Here is a 21600-nt window from a genome sequence, read left to right on the forward strand (position 1 = left end):
TTTGTGCAGGACCCCCTCCACGTTAAAAGCCTATCTGTCAGCCATTTCGGCTTGCCCTGTCAAAATTGATTTGGTCTCCCCAGGAGCTCACTTCCTGGCAGGCAATTTTTGAACGGGGCTCGGTGACTTTGGCCGCCAATGAAGGACATTGTTCCTCGCTGGAGGTTAAACATGGTGCTTAATGGACTCATGAAGCCTCCATTCGATCCCTTGCATTCAGCTGAGCTGAAATTTGTATCGCTTAAAACGGCTTTCTTACTTGCTATCACCTCCGCAAAGCAGGTGAGTGAGATGCAGGCATTTTCTATAGCGAAAGTCTGCTTAATTTTTACAGAGGCCAGTATAAAGGTCACACTCTGTACCAATCCTACCTTTTTTGCCGAAGACAATCTTGGCATTCCGTGTCAACCAGTCTGTGGAATTGTAGGCTTTCCATCCACCTTTTTTCCAGTCTGACAGAGACCGATAGCACCATATACTCTGCCCAGTGCAGGCCCTGGCGTACTATGTTGACAGGATGAAAAGTTGGAGGCAGTACGAACAATTTTTTGTCTGCTATGGGGTGAAGCCCCATGGTCAAGCCCTGTCTAAGCAGCGGCTGTCTAAGTGGATAACAGACATGGTCAGGACTGTCTATGAGTTGGCCAACTTGCTGCCTCCAGAAAAGCTCACTGCCAATTTGCCCAGGGGCATCACAACTTCATGGGCTTTATTCCAGGGTGCATCTGTCAAGGACATTTGTAATGCAGCGGTGTGGGCTAGTCCCCATACCTTCACTAGGTTCTACAGGCTGAATGTTGTGGATCCTCAAAATCCTGGTTTTGGAACTAGAGTGTTAAGGGCGGCTTCTCTGTCGACCCTTACAAAACAGGCATAGAAGTGAGATTCTCCCTCAATTGTTTCACCCTAGCTACCTGTTACTGGCGTTCCGTATGGTAACGTTCAAGGCAGCCGCTCAGCTTAGCCTTGTAGCATTCCAGTCGTTCTGCGATATTGCCCATGCGGCGGCTTTGGTACACTCACTCATACAGTAACGGTTACGTTTTGTACTTGAAAGGGAACATTAGGTTATTATCATAACCCTGGTTCCCTGAAATAGAAATATAACCATTAACCTTCAAGGTTGCGACGTCCATAATTGTTGCAGGTTTGAAAGCAAAATTACGTTGAGATCTGTGAGCGCAGTCCTTTTGTGCCCTCGGGGGGGGGGCGGGCATGACTGTGTCTCAGGCTTGCTGAGCAGCTTTGGTATACAATATTCAGGATTCGGGTCTTTAGTAGGTAAATACCCATATGGTAATGGTTACATTTCTATTTCAGGGAATCAGGGTTATGATAATAACCTAACGTGGTTCCACAGCAATATTTCACATTTTTACATAAATCAGTTCTGAACCAGTGTAAGCTGTATACTATTTTTTTTTTTCATTTTTACTTTATCAATGTGCAGCTTATTGCTGACAGAGTGTATCATAGTGGAATGCTGAAGGTTCGCTTTTCTAAAAGCGTGTTATTGATCATAAATACATGTACTAGGTAGGCAGAATTTTCAGCCTATAAATGGTTTACATTGGTTTGGTTTATGAGTAGGATAAGAAAGCGAAAGAGCTGTCTATGTTTCATTATCTTTTGTTTGAAAGTAATAACCCTTTTTTAAATGATAATTTAATTACTGCACGTTCATTTTATCAATCTATATGAAAACTTATTATCTGCTGCATCTAGAGAATGTGGTAAGCTAAGAAAACCCAGTTCAGCCACTTAAATTGATTTCTTGAACAGATGGCATTAGCTAATAGTCTAACCACTGGTAAATTGTTCAGTAAGTAACATAAGAATGCTTTTACAGAATGCTTTTACAGAGTAAAGTACCCCCCCCCCCCCTCACACACACAGGTTGAAGATATTTTTATCAAAGCCTCTGTTGTTGAAGCAGGATTATAAAATGGACATCATTAGGCACTGTTCAGTACTATATTGGCCTAGCCCTAGATCACTGCCCTTGCAAAGCCAGAAGGCACCTGGCAGAGAATCAGTGAGGGTCTGTAAAGGTTTAGTCCTCCACCTCCACTGGTCTGTTTCACACCATGATTCAGGTTTCTCCAGATCTCCAATAGCACATCCTTTCAATACTTGCAGATGGACTCCTTTGATAAAGTCACTAATCAAGATGATGTTATGCATGTTCTATAGGGTTCATGTCTGTGTCCAGTGGCCAGCACAGCTTATACAGAGTGTTATGTGCCTTTACAGCACAAGCATTTCTTTTAACCATGGTTGTCAACTTATTGGACTCTGATTTTATTGTGAGTCTCACAGTAAAAGAATGGTGCATTAGGACAATTTAAGATAATTTGAACCATTAACATTATATTTTTTTCTACATTGGAGAAGTCAGCAAGTTCATAGTTTACTTAAAATGCAGAATATTTATTTGTTTATTTGTTTATTTTTGTATTAATGTATTTATTTAGCTAGCAGTGTGGAGTAGTGGTTAGGGATCCGGACTCCTGACCGGAGGGTCGTGGGTTCAATCCCTAGTGGGGGACACTGCTGCTGTACCCTTGAGCAAGGTACTTTACCTAGATTGCTCCAGTAAAAACCCAACTGTATAAATGGGTAATTGTATGTAAAAAATAATGTAACTGTATGTAAAAATAATGTGATATCTTGTAAGTCGCCCTGGATAAGGGCGTCTGCTAAGAAATAAATAATAATAATAATAATAATAATAATAATAAATAATAATATAAGCAAGTCATAAAAAACAATAGAAATTGCCTGTAAGACCTACACATATTCAAACCAATACTGTTCTGTCTTTACCTGGCAGAAATATGTTACTGTTGATTTTCTTAACTGGGTGGCGTCAAGGATCTGCACATGTCCTGTTGTGCTTGTCATTATTTTAAAAGTGAAGCAATTCATATATAAAGTTAACTGGTTTTAGTGTTAAGGCATGTTTGAATATAACATGTACACACATGCATACGCACACATTCTGCCCTATTAGATATGTTGCCATCAAACTTTCCACAGAAACACAAACATCTGAAGAAAATTATTTTTTTAAAGTATTGTTCAACTAAAATGAGCTTATTTGATTTGAGTGCTTTATGGGTGTAAGATAGAATTGTTGGCAGTGCTTCACTACTAGCAGGCAAAGTATATATACAAAAAAATATATACTTTTAGCAAATAAATGTTGATTAGAGTAAGGTGAAACCATAATTATCCATTAAAAACCTATTAACATACTGTGTTAAAAATCAAAAGCCTAGATATGTTGCTGGCAAAATCCAAACTATTGTAAAATTGCAAGATTTATTTAAGTATTGTCCAGAGTTTGAGTTTTCAAATCCAAATGATCTTGTAAAGTGCCATCTTATATGCATCTCCAATTTTCATTAAATAATACTGCAATAAAGACAGATCCATTAAACAATGTTATTTTATTTTGTGTAGATTGTTGTTAATAAAAGTTCACATGTCCATGTATGTGCACCTGAAACTTTGCACACCAACAAATGTTTACACTCCAAAACTATATATATATATATATATATATATATATATATATATATATATATATATATATATATATATATATATATATATATATACAGAATGCATTAATTGTGCATAAAAACATAATTCAGAATTTGGATTTATATTTAATATTCTTACTAACATTTGCTTGTATATTGCTCTCTTAAAGTTGAACATACTGTCCTTGTCCAAGGTGCTGATTCTAAATATCTGCCAAAAACAGCATTTTAAGATGGAATTGGCACTTTCAAATGCCTGCACTATCACTCAACTTCTTCTGTGTATTAACATAGTACTGTATGTACAATAATAATGCAGATGACATGAAAGCAGAAAATTAATAATTCTAAATACATGCAATTTATTTTAAAACTACACATACAATTTTATTTTAACAATTTACTTTTAAATACACAACTCTGGCTTACCATATTCTATTCTATCCTAGAACCGACCAGGGTCAATCTTATACACCCCTTTAAACGGTTCAAGGTGGTCTCTACAATATTAAATAATGGGTGCGCAAACAAGAGTGCAACACGGGCTGTTTGAGAATTATTTTAAACCCTCCCAAACAGAGTATTCGATAAATAAGTCATCCGACAAAAGGGCTGGAGTTAAAATGCTGATGCCAGGAGTTCGGTGCAGCATTACATGGTGCAGAGAGTAAGGGACTGTTGCAGCTGCATTTTTGTGACTACATACACGGCTGTGTCGGGAGGCAAAATGCAATCTCTCATTAAGGGTTTTTTGTTGTTCCCTGTGTTGTTTCTCGTCCTGTTCTCCCGAGTTCACCCTAAAAGGATTTTTAGATGTCCTTCTGCATGCACTTGCACAAAGGAGTCTATTATTTGCGTCGGATCTTCCAGCGTCCCACGGATTATTCCAAATGACATCAATTCCCTGTAAGTACTTTACAATCCTTATCAATTAATACAGGTTTACTCTGAGGTTATTTTTGTTTTAATAGCCCGTGGGCGTCTTTGTTTGCTCACAGCTTTATTTATTTAGAAAAACAGTCAATTGATAATTGTGATTCTGTAAGTGCTCTTGCTTTAGAATCACGTTCCTTCTGTTTATGAATAATTCATCTAAATAAAAGATATAACACGAGAGTGTCATAATATAGAAATTATTACCTCTCAAAAATAAAAAGTTGATTTAGGATAGCTATTCCTGAGTTGATACAGGTGCTTTGATTAAGGGTTATGTTTTTTGTTTGTTTGTTTGTTTTTTTGTTTTTTTGTATCTTCTAGTGCTATTTTATTAAATATTATTAACATAATGTATAATGAATGGCGTATTATCAAACACCATCTTATTCAGACCTTGTTTTTATTTTGTATTAATTATTCGAAAATGATTATCACCTGATATTTAAGAAATCAATATATTGTTCTATGTATCATGGCTTTGGGGTAATGCAGCTAAAGACACACACAAAAAAAAAAAAAAAAAACGTTGTACGCAGAATCAGCGCTTGTAATATTTTTCAGGAGCGTTGTAAATGGAACCTTCATCGAAATCAAGGAGGGGATGTTTTCCCACATGCCTTCTCTGCAGTTGTTGTAAGTGCCAGCTTCAGTACAAACCCAAATATATGTTAACAGAAATACAAAAATAAAAAAAAATGTATGCGTAGCAGTCTTTGTTTATTAAGTCGATCTGTGCATCGATGCTGCCTGGAATGGATATTATGTAACATATGATGCCTGGACTGCAATCGTCAATAGGCTTAATTTACTGTATTTCAGTTGGTATTTCAATAATGCGTAATTAACATGCATGCGATGTTTGTTTTTTTTTCAAGTCTTCTGGCCTCGTATGTTTTTATAAGATGAGAGGGAATAGTTTAATAGGAGTCTTTCCAGTGAAATTAAATAAACAGCTCGTGGTTGCTTTAAAGAGTAAGTAGCTGGGTTGACAAAAAAAATAGTATATGTTCCCTCGTGTTGCTACAACTGTTTAAATAATGTACCTGTAATTTTTATTTTCATTAACATCCTGACAACTTTTTACACTTATAACTTTAAAGTATTTTTCAAAGCTCTTTTCAAAATGGCCGCTCTAATGCCCTAGGGTTTGAGAACTGACCTCTAAATCACTGCAGTAAAAAAAAAAAAAAAAAAAAAAAAACATAACCATAAGGGGTAGATGTACTAAAGTGTTGGGCCTGTCACAATAGTCACAAACGAGTCATAAGTCTTGGGTAAAATGTACTAAACAAGCGCAATGCTATTTGTGACTTTTTAGGGAAAGCTTTGCAGCAGCAGTTTTTCTTCAAGCTTAGATGAATATGTAATTATAGGCGTTCCTGCATACATTTGCAAAAAGGGGGCGGAGATAGTGCAAATGAGGGTTCTCAAATAGTTACATCAATTTATTAAGAACTTTTGAAAGCATGTTTTAAACAGTTGCAATTGTTGTTGGCATTTCGCAGTCCGCTTTTTCTCGTGCGTTGCCAGTTCTGTTGAAGTATTTTTGAGCCCAACACTCAAGTACCTAATTTTCACGAAACACATTTCTATGACATTTCTAATATTTTGTGTCAATTGTCTAGGCTACTAAATAGGCCTAGTTAAAAAATAAATAACCAAATAAATAATAATAATAATAATAATAATAATAATAATAATAATAATAATAATAAAATCATTTTATTTCAATTTTAAATAATCTTTTATTCGCATTGTACACCAATGTGTTCAATGCAGCAGCATGATTTATTTTGTGTTACTGGTAGGCTAAAGTAAAAAGAAAGCGTGCTAGGTATTCATTTGATTTTACTACAGTACTGTATACTGTATAGGCCTACAGTACAGATTCATATTTTTACATAATATAATGTGTAGCCTACCCGAAACACATTAGTGTTATTTCAGCTCAATTATTTACATTTAAAATGCATTGAGCACTATAAATGTATGTGTTTGGTTTTATTTTATTGTTTTTAAACCTGCCACCTTCTTGGCTTATGTCGGACAAACATGTCCGGTTTAGCGAGGGCTTATTGTTTGATTATGAAAAGCTTTTGGGGGGTGAAGGTGGGGGCCCCACTATAGGATCTGATGGGATTAAACTGGCTTTAATAACAGTGTTAAAATAGGTAAAATGCAGTGGCGTGCCGTGACAAAATGGAATGGGGTAGCAGAGAAGTCGCAACCCCCCCCCCCCCCCCCCCCCATTTTTTTAAGTGGCAGCTACCTGTAAGCCACAGATACCTTTCATTATTTGAATTCTGAAAGTGCCAAGTATATCCTTTCCCTTCCTGTGTCAGCTCGGGGATCTGTGGTGTATATCTCCCTTTTTTAACAATCTCCAATTTTTCAGAGAAAGCATTTGTAACCAAATCGACTATGATGTCTCAGTTTTCTCACATTTTTTTTTATTTTAGTGTAAAATAAAATTCGAAATAATTAGATGTTGTAAAGGTATTTGTATTTATCAATGTATATTTATAAGCAATATCGTGCAAAATCCAGCTATCCTCCTAACTGCAGTACTAACCAAGGAATATTCATGTTTTGGGGTTGCTCACTAATGATTGGTCAGCTGTCAGAGCTTTGACTTTCCCATTGGTTGCTAAAGCAGGGCCTTCAAGTGAGGCAGAGAATACCCTGGGAGATTTATGGCCCGCCTCTGCTCACTCCTGATTGGTCGCCTGTCTAAAAAAAAAAAGGACATTCTTGGACTCGCTTATTGGTTAAACTCACTCAAGCCCTTCAACTGAAACAGAGAATACCCTCAACTGTTTTTTTTTCTAGAGTCTGGTCGTTGTTTTAGGCTTATGCGGGGGAAATGCAGATCTCTTATTGGCTGATCACATCCCCTTCAGGAAACCCCTAGATTCTTAAAAAAAACTCTAGTAAACCCTTTAGGTCATCTTGGATAAAGGCATCAGACGAATGAACAAATAATAATTAGAGTAGTATGTTTCATAGTATAAGCACACTGTACGCAAGTGAGTGAGGCAACGTAATGTCATTTGACTGACGGTTTGGTCAGCAGAGAATACCTTGAAGGTCCTGACGGCACGCCACTGGTAAAATGAAGACGGAACAGAATGAATTGTACAGATGACGTTTACATCTAACAAAAACAATGCTATTCTGATTCTTGCACCCTTGCATGTATAGACGTTATCCTTCGGGCACCCTCTGCTGCAGCAAACCACAACTCAACTCCCGCTATTTATTTGAACAATGCCACACAACTCTCGCAATTTATAATGCTAGAGATCTCACTAAGAAGATGCAACAAATATTTGAAATGAGTATATTGTGGCTCTCTTCATTAACATATTTTCTCTTAGTACATACGACAAAATGTTTACTATACTAAGTGTAGCAGCGAAAATGCAAATTTCCATATGTGACTGGCCCATCTTAGTACACCTACCCCTAAGTGCTCTAGCTTTTCTCTTCTGTACCACATCATGGATCGTTATTGCTGTGTTACGTTTGACAATGTGAGCAATAATCCCTACACTATCAGTGCACTAGAGCAGACCTTTTGAAAAGAGCTTAGAAACAGACTTTAAAGTTATAAGTGTAAAAAGTTGTCAGGATGTTAACAATGAAAAGATAAATTACAGGTATGTTATTTAAACAGTTGTAGCCACACGTGAGGACATGTAACACTAATTTTTTTCGAAATCACGCTACTTACTCTTGAAATGTGGTAGCAGAGGCAGTGTCTCTGGATAACCAGTGATCGTTCTGTTTACATGTAAATTACCCCTTTATATTAGTGGTGTTAGTTGGATTCAAGCCAAATATATTGTGAGATGTCTGACAATTCTCTATTTACAATATATAATACACAGTAGATACAGTTCAGTAAAATATGCATGCTAAATGTCACACTGGGTTCAGTTTTGTTAAACGTGTATCTAGAAACAGCTTGCTACCAACTATGCAGACACCGGGGCCTCCTTGAATACTTTTTATTACAAGTCAAACATAAAGTTGTATAGTTTAAAAAATGAACTGAACAGTCTTTTAAGGAATTCTCAGGGGGTGTACCTGAAGTACTTTTTTCTGTGTTTTATTTTGCAGGCTTCTGAATTCAAATGCATTTTCTACCATAAAAGACGATGCCTTTTCTGGGCTTCTACACCTGGAGTATCTGTAAGTCATCAATGAAATATTTCAACGCTATATTAGAAAAGAATGTTAGCTTGTTTGTCAGTAGCCTAGTTGTAAAGCAGAGGGAGGACAGATGTTTTCAGTTAATGAGAGGATTGTCACATTTTGGAAGTATATACAGTATACATTTTTATGGATATTCAAAACTCAATTTTCTCACTGGGTGGCACTATTCACCATCTATTGTTGGAATATTTTCTACGTCAGGGCTCATGTTAGTTGTTGTATGTTTCAGTTAGCAACAAAATGAGGCAGAACACAAGTCATGGGGAAATGATGGGCAAATATGGATGTCCTGTCATCACACAGCTGTGTTAGTGTCCTACACCAGAAATGTTCAAAAGACACCACCTAATAATGTTAAAACAGTCAAAATACAAGGGTAAATTATTCAGTTTTTAACCTTTTACTCAGCAAACAATCATCCAGCAGACTGTAACCTCTTGCAATTGGCCAATCTGCAATTTGACATCACTTTTATGAAATGAAAATATACTGTCAATGTTCTAGAACTACTGTATGTTTTAGACTCAGAGAACAATAGAGTGTGTGTTGTTATCTATGCACATCCTATAAGGAAATGAAGGCAGTTCAATTTAAGTTGGAGTTCCAGCTGGTGTGTGATTTTGGGCAAGTCTTAGTCCGCTTCTAACTAATCATAGTGGATAGGAGGCACTTTGGGTTATTTGCACTTAATCCCAAATCATATTAAAGATCACAAGTGAGTTTGGTAGTCTCAAGTTAGCCCTCAGAGAAGTCTGCATCACAAAACCACAGCACAGTTTGACACAATAAAGACACTAGACAACTGATCTGAAAATGATAAAAGGTGATAAAAGACTATATTTAAGCCTTCTAGGTGGATTTCTAATAAAATGTCCCTTTTTTGCACTGATGAAGGCTTTTATTATTTTTCTTTAAATAAAAAAAAAAGTTATTCTATAAGGAGTGCTGGCTGCTTTCTACTTTTTTATGTTCTTTTTTGAGCTTCAGCACCCACAGAGAAGTTTGAGTTGAGTGTGTTTCTTTGCAAACCTTTTTTTAAAATAGTCCTGCAATTAAGAACATTCACTTATCTCGCATACTGTATAAGCACACCCTACAAACACATGATGGTGGTTATGTATCTATTTACAATTACTTGTAACCACATGTGGAATTATAGTATAATTATATTTAGAGACAACAGCATACAGTATTACTATTAGAACACACAAATACCATATCCATCTGTTTACAAATATGTTGTTTTATTTGGACAGATTCATTGAAAACAACAAAATAGAGACTACATCTAAACATTCATTCAGAGGACTTTGGGATTTAACACATCTGTAAGTGTTTCTTTTTTTTCCCCAAAGGCATTTGTTTTTTTAAAGTGAACAGTAACATTTTGGCAAAATGTTATGTGTTCATCTGTTTTGTTGGCTTTCCTTTTAGGTCCTTGGCTAACAACAATATCAAATATTTGCCAAGGGAAGTCTTCAGTGATTTGGACTCATTAATTGAATTGTGAGTTTTTAATTGTGATATATTTTTTTAGATCATATACTGTACATGTATTTTTACATTCACTCTATAGCACATGATATTGAGAGTGTATTGGAATCTGGGGGATATAAGGAGGTATCTGTCCATCTACAGGAGTGTACATTTTCATGATATTGATAGCAATAATTTGCATGGAGGAATGCATGCCCTAAGCAAAATACTCAGCTATTGAATATTAATTTTTGTCACTCTGAAATCAAATTTAGAGACTTGAGAGGCAACTCTATAGAATGTGACTGCAAATCCAAGTGGCTTTTAACCTGGCTGAAGACCACCAACTCTACAGTATCTGACGTGTACTGTGCTGGTCCAGCAGAACTGAAGGGCAGGAAGCTCAATGACCTTCAATATTTAAATCACAAGTGCACATCTACAGGTAACTCAGACAGAATGTCACGCAATTTCAGATTTCTCTGTTCTTTGATGTTTTTGCAACATTTTACTCATTGCACTGTGTGCTGGGCAGGACTTCCATTATGGTGTTACCATACAATTCCAGTGTTCTTAAGGGATATTATAATAAATATAGATACAAAAACTGGAAACTATTGAACTTGTATGCTATTTAAATAATTCTTTTTTTGTTGAATCCCTTTTTTATGAATTAAATACAGTTCTAATATGTTCTAAATTGTTTTCAGTTTTTTTAAGAGCCCTCTGGAACAGGTTCATGAAGAACTTTATTGCATTCATAAAAAGCAGACCATTCTTTTGTTAAAATTTTGTGAACTGCATTTAGAACAATATATACTGATATTCACATTAAATGGAAATGATTCTTGGTGATGTGAAGAAGGTCTATGCAGTTCTGATGTTTATCCAAGTCCAATGTGTATCTATTTATGTGCTCTTTGAATGTTAAATGTTTGATTTATCTTTTAGACACATATGATTGTATATTTCAAAGCTTCTAGGACCAAAAAGAAACATGAATCCATTGATAAAGACTTCTCGTTAAAACATGTGTCTCAGATTTTGCTTTCTACATTTAGCATTTAGTGTTAAAAGCTATGGATTATATCCTAGACAGAGGCTAATCTTGACAAGCGCAGTAGTGATTCATCCATAACACTACCCAGCACTATAAACATAGTGGTGGTATATGTAGTTATACTAGAAATTCTATTTGTTTATAGAAGAAACTAATGCCAAATGTTTCAACTAGAGGCCTTGTCTTCCAAAATGAATCTTAAACCTAGTAGCTGACTGCAAAACACCAACTCAGCATTTTTGCGGTATGCAGGTTGCTGAAATGTAAAATGGTAAGGGTTGGTGTACAAAATGAAAAAAGATGAGAAAGACCAACCAACAAATCTCACAGTGAACCGTGCTGTTGTATGGTTGCTTTCATGTAAAATACATGTTTTTACTTTTAAATGTGTTTTTCCTTTACATTATTTTGTATTCATTGTCTTGGACTCTTGTAACCCAGTTGAAAGAGTAAGTAGCAGAGTGCTGAAAAATCTAGCGTTGCACGTCCCCACGTGTTTCTGCAACTGTTTAAATAACGTGCCTGTCATTTTTCTTTTCATTGTTAACATCCTGACAGCTTTTTACACTTATAACTTTAAAGTCTGTTTCAAAGCTCTTTTCAAAATGTCCACTCTAGTGCACTGGGGTTTGAGATCTGTAAAAAGAGAGATTAAAAAAAAAAAAAAAAAGTGTTCTGGTTTTTCAGTTCTGTACCACATCATGGATCATTATTGGTGTGTTACCTGTTTGACAATGTGGGCAATAACCCTTAAACTATCAGTGCACTAGAGCAGACATTTTAACAACAACTTAGAAAAAAAAAACTTTAAAGTTATAAGTATAAAAAGTTGTCAGGGTGTTAACAATGAAAAGAAAAGTTACAGGTGAGCAATATGTGGGGGACGTGTAACACTGTATACACCTGTCAATGATAAAAGCAGAGAAGCCTTACAGTATATGCTGGGTGTACTGAAATTTATTCTGAGATTCTGCTTATAATGTTTATTTGGGTCGGCAATATTCTTCATGTTATTTACTGATTCATTCATTTTGCAGACTTTGTCCTTCACCAGACTCTGCCTTTCCAGTCCTTGTCAGTAGACACCTTTGATTATAAAAATGATGTCTATGTAGCCATTGCACAGCCAAACATGGAAAACTGCATGGTGCTGGAGTGGGACCACATTGAGATGAACTTCAGAAGTTATGATAACATTACAGGTGATCAGAATTATTGAAACAAATCTGTATACATACTGTCATAAAGCTTTATAGTGAAAGCAAGGTCAAGCACAGAGAATGATGGTAAAGTGACATCCAAAAGCACATTAAATGCATTGCATAAATCTGGAAAATACATGGTAAACTGCAAACATTTAACACTTTGATAATGATTTTACACAGGATTTTGCACCGTATCAGCATGTATAGCATAGGTACCTATGAGGATTGTGTTGCACACCGTGCTCGGCCCTGCTTCATTGTAATTAGTTTCTGTTCTCACAGTCAGTATCTCAGTAGGGAAATTACTATTCAGCTGTCCTTTTCTGACCATTGCAGTGCAGATACTAAAGTGGGCCAGATTGGAGTCATCATATGAGTCATAATTTTACTGCATTATAGAACAATATATTTTAACAATGTGCTGCCCTTGCAATCAATGTGAAACATTTGTCTGATTTTATCACATTTTTAATACTACTGTATGTCTTATGATTGATTTATGGATGAACTACTTACAGTATGAAACTTACAGTTTATCTTCTTCATCTGAAAAATAACATAATGTAATTGCAAAGGGTATGTGATACTACAGTGGGGTTTATGATGAGTCAGCTATCATTTTATATATTAACAAGGCCAAACATTTGTATAGGGAAGACGGGAGAATTGGGACAACTAGCATCTTAAAAAGCAGTGTTGGACAGATTGTTTTTAAAGTATTAAGGATATAACATCACAAGCAATTCTCTCTTACGTATGCTAGGTTTTGAGTGCTTCCTCTGTCCTCATTACCTACTGTAACTGTGATTGATATAAAACATTTCCTAAGCTTAATATTGATAATTTAATATTACTACTACTTAAGGTTTTAATTCATACATGTTTTATGCCAATCAATACAAGAAAAGCATTTTACCTATGTGCTTTATACTGAGCTATCTCCTCAACTAATATTGCATTTCTGCATTTAACATTCTAATTGGCAAGTAGGAGATCAATTATAAAGCAGTGGGGCTTACTGGATGTTCCTTTTTTTATTAAAGGGCAGTCAATAGTTGGATGCAAAGCCATACTGATCGAAGACCAGATCTTTATTATAGTAGCACAGCTTTTTGGGGGCTCCCACATCTACAAGTATGATGAAAGTCAGACCAAGTTCACAAAGTTTCAGGACATTGAAGTTTCCAAAATCTCCAAACCTAATGACATCGAGGCCTTCCAGATTGACAAAGAATGGTTCTTTGTCATAGCAGACAGCTCCAAAGCTGGGCTGTCCACACTTTACAAGTGGAACACTAAAGGATTCTACTCCTACCAGTCCCTGCATGAATGGTTTAGGGATACAGACTCAGAGTTTGTTGACCTGGATGGAAAACCACACTTAATACTGGCCAGCAGGTCCCAGGTCCCAGTGATCTTCCAGTGGAACAAGAGCTCTAAGAAGTTCACCCAGCAAAGCGAAATCCCCAACATGGAGGATGTTGTTGCGGTGAAGAGCTTCCAGATGAAGAACGAGCTCTACTTGGCCTTGACCAGGTTCATTGGTGACTCCAAGGTCCTCAAGTGGACTAACAAGCAGTTTGTGGATATCCAGTCTGTGCCCTCTCGGGGCTCCATGATCATGCAGCCCTTCTCCTTCAAAGAACGCCACTACCTCGCCCTGGGAAGCGATTACACCTTCTCGCAGATCTATATCTGGGACGAGGAGAAAAAGCTTTTCATCAAATTTAAAGAGATCTATATTCAGGCTCCCCGTTCCTTCACAGCAGTGTCCACAGACAGAAGAGATTTCATATTCACCTCCAGCTTCAAGGGAAACACTCAGATATTTGAGCACACCATTGTTGATTTAAGCTTGTGAATATGAGATGTACTGTAATAGGTAAGCAAGCAAGCAAGCAAATGTCTTCTATAGCTCGGAGTATGAAACCGACACATCTGAATAAAAAGGTTGCAATTTTTCTGACTTTTAATGGTTTTCAATGAGAACAAACACCTGCCTAAAGTGGAACATATGCTGGGAGGAGTTAAATGTTTATTTGGAATGAAAAAATATTTACCGTAAAACTTCAAATAATTGCCGGGTCTAAAATAATCGCATGTTTCCAATACGCAGCGGGTCTGCTGGCAAATATTGTAAATAAACGCCGGGTCTTTATTAAACACTGGGTCTCTGTCATTGCCATTGAAGCTGAGGAAGATGAGGAGGAGCTTGAGCGTAATGAACTGCTAATAAGTGACAGCGATGAAAGTGATGAAAGTGAGTCAGGATTAATACATAATAATAATAGAAAACGTAATTTAAGGTAGGCCTACATGTAATGCATATTTGTTTCATGCAGTTATTACGTTATTAAAAGTTTTGATCATTTTAAGCGTGCTGTCAGATACAAACGTCTTGGTGTATTTTAACGTGTTTTGTTATAACAATGTACAAGTTTGAGATTAAAAGATTTTTTTTGATACTTATTGCTTTTAGTGTTCATTTTTAAAAACATTTTAGAAGTTTGTATTATTATTATTATTATTATTATTATTATTATTATTATTATTAACAATGGTAGATCTAATTCAGTTTTTAAACACAAAGTCATACTTCTGCTTGTTCATTCTCCAACGTTTTGCATACCGTATCCTTATTAACCAGTGCATATAAAAAGACCGTAATAATACTTTCGCTTTATACTTGAGGGTGTACAATACAATGTAATTTTGTTATAAAACAAAACTGTTACTTAGTTCCCACTGACACACAACCTTTTAACAAAGTTGCTGGAATGTTTAAATTGAGTTACGATGTTGCTACAAGGTTGAGTGTTAGTGGCTTCTCAATGACCGCATGAAGCATGTGAAGCTAGAGGTCTAATATAAACGACAGCCTCAAATAATCGCAGGTCTCCAATATGCGTCGGGTCTGCTGGCAAATACTGTAAATAAATGCCGGAGGCGTTTAATTGAAGTTTTACGGTAATCAATTTGAATCAATTAAGTTCATCCCAGGTAGCACTCTTTTAACTGTTTAATATAAAATATGGCAACCAACTAAAGCCTGAACTGGAAGAATAGTCATCATAATTTCATCTACCTGGGGGAGAAATGATGATATTTTATTGCCTTATGTCTAAAAGGGTTGTGTGTTTAATGTCCTGTGGCATCAGTTTAGACTAATTGCCCATGAAGATATCATGCCAAGTCCTTCTTAGCTGCACTGCTGTAGGCATTGCTTCAGAAGAGCAGGTGACTGACAAGCACTTTGTCATTAGAAGAGACCACACATACAATAGGCCTCAAAGAGGAAATAAAAACAGAAACTATGCAAAAGCAGTAACCGCAGTGTATAGGAAATACACATTTTGTTACGAGAATAATTCCAACACCCCAGTTTGATGACATATTTTTACTAGATTGATACAAGCTCTTTTGATTCCATGCCCTTCAAGCACTAAATGACAGTGATGGAAAGCCAGCCCTATACTAATTAAGCAGTGTATACTCTGGCCTACCAAAACATGGAAAGCCTGTACTAGTTTATGGTGCTGAGGTGTCGTATAATTTTCTAGAACTGATGGTCGTATAACATTTATTGGCCATTTAAAGAAAATCCTCTCCCTTGCTTACTACATGTGTTGGTATCTCCTAAAAGATAATCATCCCACTCTTTAAAAAGCAATATGTCCCACAAGTATAGGCCCACATGTTACCCACTTACTAACAGTGCAGGAACCACTCTTCATTTTACACCCCAAAAAGGTGCTTCTGCAGTGGTAATTGATAGTAGTAGTCCCACAACCAGCTAAGGTTGATTTTTTTTTAATAAGCCACTGTATGTTCCTCTTTCCTAGCCCTGTGTTGTTCAAAAACCACAGTAAAAATGGCTGCCTTTTTAATCATTACCTATGCATATTTGTACAGTAAATTAAACTGGTTCTCTGTATACAGAACATTATTCTCGCATGGATCTGTACCATACATTCAGCAGACTTTGGCTTGTAGGTTATGAGGATTTTCTCAGCGTATTTAAAACTTTAATATAATGTTCAGGCACACAGACTATTGATCTGTGTTTTTTTCCATGTCAGTTCTGATGCCAGTGAAATGTTACACACAATCAAGGTGAAAGCACTGTTTCATTTCAGCATTGTTTGTACAGTACATTGCTGTTTGGTACAGTTTTAAACCTTTGAATAATCTGCAATACTACTACTACCAATATTTAATTATACTACGGTACTATATCTAACAGTACCGCTAAATCAAATATGCAAGTTGTATGAGATGTAGATTTTTTGTACATATAGTAATCTTATTGAATGTTAGTCTTGTAGATAAAGTATAATAGAGAATAAAATGCTGATGACAAACAGAACAATTTTCTTCTTTTTGTCTGAGTGTACTCTCACCTGTCGAAATGATCATACATACACGAAGATATGTTTTTTTTTTCAAATTTATTTTCTTCGGAAGGGTAGTTTGATTATGTTGTTTGTCAGTCTTCTCAATCATAAACTCTGAGGTAAAACTTCAGCTAATCCATTGATCCTTCAGCTAATCCATCCTCTGATGACAGCTTTAGCTGAAATGTTTGACTACCTGAGTTTCACCTGAGTTTCACCTAAGTTTTCTCTCAAGAGACAGCCACCCCTGGGCAAGGCAGAAAAATTGAGTTGGAGGCAGGGAGTAAATGTATACTTCTCTGGCTTCATACAACAGACACTCTGTGGCTTTATGCAACAGACATTATGTACAGTAGCATCATAAGGTGAAGTAATTACTGTATGGTATGAAGAATTACAAGTTTGTCAGTCCAGTCAATTCTTTCACAAAGATTGCTGTTTTACAAATAATAGCATAGAAATAGAAAAGAGCATGCAATCATAAATTCAAACTAAGAAAATAAAAGGAGACAAATGTTTATTTGGCAAATACCTTGTTTAACAATGAAGACGTAAGCTGAAAAGTTTCTTGTTGATATTTTCAGAACCATTGCAGAATGTCAAAGACTCTCCCCATTTTTGGCAAATACTAGATAATTTTGCCTTACATAGAAACAATGAAAGCCAGTTATCCCCAACAGTGATGGTTTACAAGCACTTAAGCACTTCCTTGATAAACAGACAGTAAATGAACCTGCAACCAATATTCTTCTGTCAACATGGGAACTAAAATGGGGCCCTCATATGCCTGATGGATTGAAAATAAAGTTTTTCAAGAGTACAGAGGAAATACACCTATCTTATATCTTAGATACACTGATGATATATTCAGCATCTCAATTAACACTAATGAAGAATTAAATGATTTCATTAATTTTATTGACCAGTGCCATCCAGCTCTGAGGTATAGATGGAACATTTCTAAAAGTGTATCATTTTTAAACATCACCATCACTTCTTCTAATTCTACCATCAACACCACCATCTTCTACAGAGAAACAGACTCTCATTTATATCTGAGATATGACTCTTCATATTCTAAAGCTTGTCGTGACTCCATTCCGTACTCCCAATTACTAAGACTGAGACGCATTTGCAGTGATGATAGTGATTTTTTAAACAAAACAAATGAAATATGTGTATTTTTCAGAAACTGTGGTTTTCCAGACACAACCATAAGAGAAGCTCAGCTATGTGTATCTATGATAAACAGAAAGGATGCTTTGTGCAAAAGCAAAACACAGAATACTAATAATCGTATCCCCTCCAAAAATACAACATATCATACAACGAAATGTTTTTCTGCTATTTTCAATAATACACCATTGGTGTTTATGAAAAGAAAGTCAGAGAACAGCTTCTCAGAGAAATTGAACTTACCTTAGAAGATGCTGTAAAAATATGCCATGCCAGTGAGCTAGCTCAGCAGCACGCTAAGACTTTCAGTGGAAACACGAGTGCCACAGTAATGAGTGACAGCGCAGTGGTCGGCGCTGTGTCAGGCCCAGACAGAACACATCGGCAATTAAGCAACACCAAACAGACTGAGAACAGCACGTTTAACTGCAAACGGTATGGATCACAGCATCAGCCAAGGCAATGCCCAGCTTTTGGTAAGCAATGCACAAGGTGAAAAGGAAAAAATCACTTTGCCAAACAATGCTTTTCAAAAGGCAAACATAAGAAAGGGCAGACTGTGCATGTAGTCGATGAGACAGATTTGAGTGGCACGTTTTTTGTGGGTATGGTGACGTGACACTCTACCAGACAATGCACAGCCCTCAGTAATGCAAAGCACTGAACAGACACATGTTAATACAGTTATGGAGGACAAATGGATTGTACCGCTGTAGATCAATGGAGCGTTAATCCACTCAAAATGGACACTGGCACAAAAGCAAACTTAATTAGTGTGAGTGACATCAGTGCAATGAAAGAAAAGCCAATCATTCACAAAAAGGCAGTCTTACTGAAAGCATACAATGGACAGAACATTGACACCAAAGGGACATGCAGACTAAAAGTGAGGGTTAAAGGCAAAGTACACCACCTCATGTTTGCTGTGGTTCCTGATGTACATGATTCACTATTAGGTGACAAAGCTTGTGAGGACTTGAATCTAGTTCAATGAATCTACCGAAACAACTCATCCAATGTAGCAGTAAACACACACTGTGACACTGTAGATGACATTGTGCAGAGGTTTCCAGACATCTTCAAAGGATTTGGAGTTTTACCATTCATATACAAGATCCAGCTCAAAAGTGATGCACAGCCGGTGGTTCATGTTCCACGGAGAGTTCCAGCACCCCTGCGTGATCGCCTAAAGAAAGAACTGGACAGGATGACCAAGCTTGGAGTTATCAGGAAGGTTGAGGAACCCACCGATTGGGTTAACTCTATGGTATGTGCTAAAAAGAAAAATGGTGAACCGAGAGTGTGCATGGATCCTAAGGATTTAAATGCAAACATAAAAAGAGAACACTATCAGATCCCTAAACGTGAAGAAATCACAAGTTAGATGTCAGGTGCAAAAGTCTGTACAAAGCTAGATGCCTCACAGGGTTTTTGGCAATTGAAATTGGATGGGGACAGCACAAAATACTGTACTTTCAACACACCTTTCGGCAGATACTCTTTCCTGAGGTTACCTTTTGGTATTGTGTCAGCCTCTGAAATCTTTCATCGTGCGATGGAACACATCATTGAAGGCTTGGCAGGAATGAGGGTGTATGTCGATGATGTCATAGTGTAGGGGTCCACGATACAAGAGCATAATGAAAGGCTAACAAAAGTACTGCAGAGCATCTAGAGGAATGGACTGAAACTGAACAAAGCCAAGTGTCAGTTTGGCATAAAGGAAATCACATTCCTGGGAGATAGGTTGTCTGGAAAAGGAATAAAACCAGATGAAACCAAGGTACAAGCCATTCTCAACATGCCCAGACCCACCGACAAGAAAGGTGTACTACGCGTAATGGGTATGTGTGGCAATGTGCCCCGCCCCTGTGTGCATTTCTGTGTTGTATGTTGCGTGTGGTGTGTTAATGTTGGTGTATAGAGATGGCTGCACGGGATATAAATGGGTGTGTGCAGCACAAGTTATTTAAAATGTATAGTTGTATTTAGGCACGGGATTGCACATCACTTCACGTGCATTTAAAGTATATAATATGTGAGCACGAGGTTGCACATAATTAATTCACGTGCTGGGATTCAAGTGAATAAGTAATTAGTAATTGAATCCCGGCACAACAGTATATATAGATGCACGTTTTACTCACTCGGGGTTGGGTGTTTGGTGAGTAGTGAACGGGAGAGAGAGGAGGATAATATTAATAACAATTGCTATCGCGTGCTGGTAGGACCAGCACGATACTTGTTTGTTTATTCTTACTCACCGTGTTTGTGTGTCTGTCCGTCCACCGTCTGTGTAGTGTTAATCCGTTTTGTTTGTCTATTTATTTTGGCGTCAAGTGCCGTGTCCTGTCTTCTGTTTTGTTTAAACCTTTTGTTCAATTAAAACACTGAGCGCTGCCGCGATTGTCACAGTATGATAGACTTCATTGGCAAATTCATTCCGAATCTATCTTCAAAGACAGCATACCTCAGAGAACTCTTACATCTAAAAAATGAGTTTCAGTGGACTGCTAAACATGAGAAGGAATGGCAGCAGTTAAAAATAACATTGACAACAGAACCAGTACTTACTTTTTTCGATGCAGGCAGAAGAGTAAAAATATCCACAGATGCATCCAAAGATGGTTTAGGTGCAGTATTGCTTCAAGCTACTGAATATGATGACTGGAGACCAGTAGCATACGCCTCAAGGTCCATGACAGAGTCAGACTGTCGCTACGCCCAGATAGAAAAAGAATGTCTAGGCCTAGTGTTTGGATGTGAAAAGTTCCACAGCTATGTGTATGGCTGATGTAACTTAAAAAAAGGATGGTGAGTAAGTAGATTCAAGAAACTGCACAGAGTCCTTTTCTTCAATCAGTTGTTAGGTTTATTGAAATATGCAGGGAGTCTGGTCCCAGGTACAGGACAAACAGAATACTCGTTCTTACAATTGTTGCATGACATTAAATACCCTTCTGCATAGGTGTCTCTCTCCTCCTCTTTCTCTGACACTTAACCAATAGAAAAGGTACAACTCATTATCCTGTTACCATATATTTCATTCAGTGTGAGTGTGTGTGTGTGTGTGAGTGTGTGTGTGTGTGTGTGTGTGTGTGTGTGTGTGTGTGTGTGATCTAGTGTGAAGACCTCTGAACTCAGTGCATTCTTCAGACCCCTGGTGCCACAAAGGTCCATACATCTGGTTTTTGTCATCTTCCTTGTTCCCATCTCTCCGATTTGCCTGAGACCCTTTGATTCCAGTGGCATTATCTCTTTGGATCTCTCTGAAGTCTTAGAGCCTGGTCTCTTCTGGTCCCCTTGAAGACTAGCTTTATGACCCCCTCATAAACCAGCTGTATATTCTAAGCAAAAACCTATTTAACTAGTTTTATACCCCAGTGGACTCCCCGAAGGGCAAGCTTCTTTCATGTCAGGGCTGGAGATCAAAGGACTTGTTTGTACAGCCGTGTGCTGCTGGCCAGCCATTGCTCAATGAAGCTGCTATTATTTCTTGCTTGCTCGGAGTCAATGCAGTGCAAGTATCTATATACCCAGAGTATATAGCCAGTCTTCATCTATTACAGCAGTGCTTGCATTTTTGG

The 21600-nt window shown here is 37.1% G+C and overlaps 1 protein-coding gene across 2 annotated transcripts; it reads left to right on the top strand.

Annotated features, from left to right (window-relative positions):
- The first annotated feature begins 4033 nt into the window (after nucleotides 1-4033).
- LOC117420851 (leucine-rich repeat LGI family member 2-like) lies at nucleotides 4034-16812 on the top strand. Of its 2 annotated transcripts, XM_034034544.3 has the most exons (8): nucleotides 4035-4454; nucleotides 5046-5117; nucleotides 8607-8678; nucleotides 9959-10030; nucleotides 10137-10208; nucleotides 10454-10623; nucleotides 12276-12440; nucleotides 13487-16812. In XM_034034544.3, the coding sequence occupies exons 1-8, from the start codon at nucleotides 4204-4206 to the stop codon at nucleotides 14302-14304; spliced, it is 1692 nt and encodes a 563-aa protein (XP_033890435.3). In that variant the 5' UTR covers nucleotides 4035-4203; the 3' UTR covers nucleotides 14305-16812. The 2 variants fall into 2 exon arrangements, with proteins under 2 accessions (XP_033890436.3, XP_033890435.3); XM_034034545.3 differs by lacking the exon at nucleotides 5046-5117 and having other exon boundaries at nucleotides 4034-4454.
- Nucleotides 16813-21600: the final 4788 nt, after the last annotated feature.

The sequence above is a fragment of the Acipenser ruthenus genome, chromosome 1, assembly GCF_902713425.1.
Source record: "Acipenser ruthenus chromosome 1, fAciRut3.2 maternal haplotype, whole genome shotgun sequence".
NCBI lineage: Eukaryota > Metazoa > Chordata > Actinopteri > Acipenseriformes > Acipenseridae > Acipenser > Acipenser ruthenus.